This window comes from Silurus meridionalis, chromosome 4 (assembly GCF_014805685.1).
Source record: "Silurus meridionalis isolate SWU-2019-XX chromosome 4, ASM1480568v1, whole genome shotgun sequence".
Taxonomy (NCBI): Eukaryota; Metazoa; Chordata; class Actinopteri; order Siluriformes; family Siluridae; genus Silurus; species Silurus meridionalis.
The window spans coordinates 5,575,425-5,580,419 of NC_060887.1; the positions used below are offsets into that span (position 1 = coordinate 5,575,425).

General features: G+C 38.3%; 1 protein-coding gene across 1 annotated transcript; it reads left to right on the top strand.

Annotated features, from left to right (window-relative positions):
* Nucleotides 1–1,660: 1,660 nt before the first annotated feature.
* On the top strand, nucleotides 1,661–4,178 carry LOC124384659 (leucine-rich repeat flightless-interacting protein 1-like). Its single transcript, XM_046847704.1, has 5 exons — nucleotides 1,661–1,884; nucleotides 2,856–2,934; nucleotides 3,067–3,236; nucleotides 3,585–3,695; nucleotides 3,800–4,178. Exons 3-5 carry the CDS (start codon nucleotides 3,105–3,107, stop codon nucleotides 3,851–3,853), a joined length of 297 nt encoding a protein of 98 aa, XP_046703660.1. The 5' UTR covers nucleotides 1,661–1,884; nucleotides 2,856–2,934; nucleotides 3,067–3,104; the 3' UTR covers nucleotides 3,854–4,178.
* The last annotated feature ends 817 nt before the right edge of the window (nucleotides 4,179–4,995 follow it).

Here is a 4,995-nt window from a genome sequence, read left to right on the forward strand (position 1 = left end):
CTTTGTACAAATAATCACACACACACACAAACACATGCACACACACACACACACACACACACACACACACACACACACACACACACACACACACAGTGTATATGAATATATAGGTGTTCCTTATAAAGTGTTTGTAATACATGAACACAATTAGTATCATTGTACACACAGTAACATGGTCATTTTTTAAACATATGCACAGAGTCGTTAAAGACTCCTAATATAAATAATACAAAATTACTGTAACATATAAATATTGAAAAATGGCCCTGAATCCTGTATGTACTGTAGATGTTTTGTTTGAAGTGTTGTGATCATGAAGATGAAATCCTGCAGGTTATTTGGGTTTGTACTGAGTGATAGTTGTTTCATAAACACCTTCTTATAAAATCCAACTCAAATGATAAATAAAAATTCACTCTAAATTTGTAATCAGCGGCGTCTCACCATCACATTCCACTACGGGAGCGCAGGAGGAGGAGATGCCCGACTGCATGGAATACAGGAGAACATCAAATCCCCTACCATTAGATAACTGCAGAACATTTAAATAAAACAAAACAAATGTTTATTTACTGTTTTTTTTTTATTATTATATTCAAAAAGTGAACAAGTGAAACATAAAAAGCAGAGTAGCAGGAAGAAGCAGCTTTTGTGAGACGCTGGAGAAAATAACATATTTTGAGGGAGTGGGACTGAAAAATACGTCCTGTGCAGGTCTCTAGATTCAACTACATCTTTTAATAGTTGTGTAATTTCTTGCATCACTTCTCTCATCTGCTCTCGAGCACTCGGGCGTTTCTAGATGAGCATTTCACAGTGATTCTGAGTATCCTGGAGCTCCATGGTGGTCTGTTCCAAAGTGACCTTAAGCTGAGAAACATGTTCCTCCGCTTTCTTTCGTTTTTTTGCCCAACTCTCTCTCTCAAATGCTAGAGTTTTCTGCAGATCATCGTGGATTTTCAGGGAAGACTGGAGCTTCATGGAGGTCTGTTCCAAAGTGACCTCAAGCTGAGCAATACGTTCCTCCAGTTGTTTTTGTTTTCGCGCCCAGTTCTGAAGGTGTGTGCCGTTTCTCTCGTTTATGTCTTGGTACCGCTGCTTTCGCTCAGAAGCCAAAGTAGCCTTCTGCGCTTGCACGATCTGTACCAGAAAGTTGTTCTCTTCTTGTTCTTCTATGCTCTTCTCTATCATCAGATTAATAAAAGCTTTCAAATCTGTTGCCTCTTTCTGCATGTGTTTCAGCTTCTCCTCCTTTTCAGCAAACTGTTTATTTTGTTTCTGTCTCCTGCGTTGAAAAAATTCTCTAAATCTTCTAAAGAGCTCCATTTCTGTGTCTCCTTACTTAGAATGAGTAAATTCACAAATGATAAACAAAAGCATGACCTGACTTATATACATGTGTCCTACTGTGACGTCACACCCAGACGCCCACACACACGCCCACACACACACACACACACTCTGCGCATGTACAGATTACAGAGGGAAGATTACACACAAACCGGAAGTAGACCCGAGTGACTATATGAATGTTGCAGAATCATAAATGACCAGATGAAGCTGACTGAGGTGAACCCCTGAAACTAACCCAGGAACAGTGTAGGAACATTCTGACCACCTGTTTTTTTTTTTTTTTTTTTTTTTTGTTTTTGTTTTTTGAGAGACTGCTGAAAGGAAATTTCTGGAACTATCTATGGATTCAGACTCGGTCGAGCTGAAACGGTGAACCGACTCTCCTGAACTTAATTGTTTTGAATAGAAGTGATCGAACCGAGTCACTTGAACTGAATCTAAGGAGTCGAACTCACCTAACCGAATCTTTTTGTACTGCCGGGAAAGACCTTCTGCCGGGATGAAGCGAACTGTACGACACCTGGAACGGTGAGTTTCCGAGCTTTATGGATTGTATTCTCTTTAAAACACAGAGTTTATCATTTATTATAATTATTATTATTATTAATCATCGGTACCGGAGTGAAGAGGGGAAAAGCGATGTTCCTCATTTTGTGTTTACTCCTGATCATTAGCATAAAGATCACAGACTTGCAGGAAAAAGTGGATACATTTGTCTAAAATAAATAAAGAATGATAATAAAGAGTGATAATATTTCCATAAATGTTGCAGTGAGCAGAAATGGACCTTTCGGCTAATGGTGTAGGAGACATCATCATTAGCCTCATGCTAGCCGGGTTTGCTAGCGCTGCTTTTGTGTTTGTTAGTTTATTAGAAACATCTACTTTTTGACTAAAAGATGAATAAAACTATATTTAAGTTAATAAGATTACATAAGTTACATTAGTACATAAGTTTACTTATAGTTCACTACAAATCTGATATTTAGACTGAGGAAGAAAACTTTCGAAGCTAATTATAGCTAGCTGGCTAGTTAGCCTAGCTAATGTTGCTAAATAATTGTATTTCGCTTTTCATGTCCTTTTCTGTATTTTTATCTACACTTATACAGTGAATGGACACTATAGGAAATAATAAAGATGTAAAAACAGGTATAAATGTGGTAGTGAAATGTGTCCTAGTGTATGACTGAGTTGTTCCTCTGTGTGCTTCAGTAACTGCTGTTAAACTGAGAGGAAAGAAAAATGGCTTCAGTTCAGCAGAAATGAACTGATAAACAGTGTTAGGAAAAGACAAAGTGTTCAAATATTTACTCAAATATAAATTGTGATAACTTGTTAAAATGTTTTTAATGGTTTAATAGTGGATTTATTCAGGTTTAAACACACAAACTGGTGGTGAAAGTAATATTAGTAGAGCCTCATTGTGGATGTGAACATTAATGACTAAACCCTTAATGACTAAATCCTTCATCCTCTTCCTCATGGCTGTGGTTCAGGAGCGTGAGCAAGAACGAGGCTCACAGTTTCCTGAAGTCCCAGTATGAATCTATAACCCACAACAAGGAGGCGCTACAGGTAAGGATTTTCATGTGTGTGTGCGTTTAATCAAATTCTTATTGACATTTCCTCTCTCATACACTAAACATTGTTCTAATGAGTCCTTAAAAGTGTCTTAATGTGTGTGTACATGTCTCGTTAAACTTCCAGGTCTTCTGGATGAAGCTGAGAAGAAACACGAGCAGGTGATGGAGTCCAGTGTTCAGCTACAGAAAGAGATCTACAAACTGGTATCAGACATGGACTTGCTGCAGTCCTCAGCTCAGCAGAAAGAGGAAGAGCTTCTTCAGACTAACAGGACGTGCAGGATGATGATGGCGGTAAGGGAGAAAATCCTTGCATTAAGCAGCACATGATGAGTTCCATCACCTGCTGTATGAACCTGAACAGAATCCACATTGTATTTCTAGTTAGAGATGCTGAGATTCTCTTTTTATTGAAATCTTTTTATTAAAACAGCAGGATGAGTTACTAAAGCTGAGCTTTTGAGACGTGAATTGTGTAGAACTGCTACTGCAATTTTTACATGAGATGCAATAAAATCGTCTTCGTGGTGTCAAGTGCTCAGTTTCTACTTCATCAAAATTCCCTTTAGTGTGAATTTCCTCAGAAGTGTCTGAATGTGTGTAAAAGTAAAAAAGTGAACGTTTTGTTTGTTGAACTTCCAGGAGGAGAAATACGAGCTGTTGATGTCGCAGGTGGACACGATGCAAGACTCAGTGCAGCATCTGGAGAAAGAGCTCAGAGAGAAGAGCAGGAAATGTGAGGAGAAAACTAAGGTAAGTGAGAAAATCCCTACATTAAACACATTCTAAAAGAATGATGATTAATAATTGAAGAAGTAAATGCTTTGGTTTGAAACTGCTTTTGCTTCCTGTTTTAGGAGACAGGACAAGAACAGGAGGGTCACAGTTTCCTGCAGTCTACAAAGAGATGAGGGAAACTTTTAAACTGTGTGATGAGACTAAATGTATGTTTTTTCCTCTTAAGTCATGATTGATAAAATACACCATGTGTTAGTTATGGGTCAGAAAAGTAAATACAGCACCTCATTCACACATGGATATTAAGAAGCACATATTTAAGCTTCTACATGATCATTTTACTTACGCTCACTGAATTTCTTCTTCATGTGCTCAATTATCAAGTACAGATGTTTAAGTGAATCAGGTTCTGCCCCACATTTAATTTAAACAAAGCACTAAAGGTGCAAGAAAATACCTCAACTTCAGTTTCTGTCAAATTTCTTTTCTTTAAGGACATCAAACATCACTGACTTTACTAAAGTGGATTTCAAGAAAAAAAATGCCATCATTGAATGCTCTCTGTGATGAAGAGACATTAGACATGATTGAAATTCAAAATCTTTATTTATTTAATAGTGTTTATTGTGTCTCGCTGTAGTAAAAGTGTTCAGACTCTCTGTTTCTCTTGTCGTCTTCTTTTTTTTCTATTTCTCCTTTTCTTTTGAATGTTTTCTTGTCTCAGCTGAGCAACAATTTCCTCCCATCGCTCTCGGACTCTCATATAATGATCTGTTTTATTCTCTGAAGTCTTCTTTTCTTCCTCACAGAGATTCTGGGTATCCTGGAGCCCCCTGTTGGTCTGAAGCTGTAAGTTGTTCCTCTCCTCTATGTCAAGTTTAGTTTTCTCTTTCGTCCTCTTGTTTTCTTTAAAATTCAACGTGGGCTCAAACTGAGCAACACGTTCCTCCAGTCGCTCTTTCTCTCTGATCAAATGATCTCTCCTGCTCTGCACTATTTTTTACTTTCTCACAGTGATTCTGAGTATCCTGGAGCTCCATGGTGGTCTGTTTCAAACTGAGCTTAAGCTGAGCAACATGTTCCTCCAGTCGTTTTTGTTCTTTTGTCCAGCTCTCTCTCTCACATTCTACAGTTTTCTCCAGTTCCTCATTGATTTTCAGGGAAGACTGGAGCTCCATGGTGGTCTGATCCAAAATAAACTCAAGCTGAGCAACACGTTCCTCCAGTTGTTTTTGTTCTCTCGCCCAGCTCTGGCTTCTCTCAGTTATGTCCTGTTCCTGCTGCTTTCGCTCAGAAGCCAAAGTAGCCTCCAGCT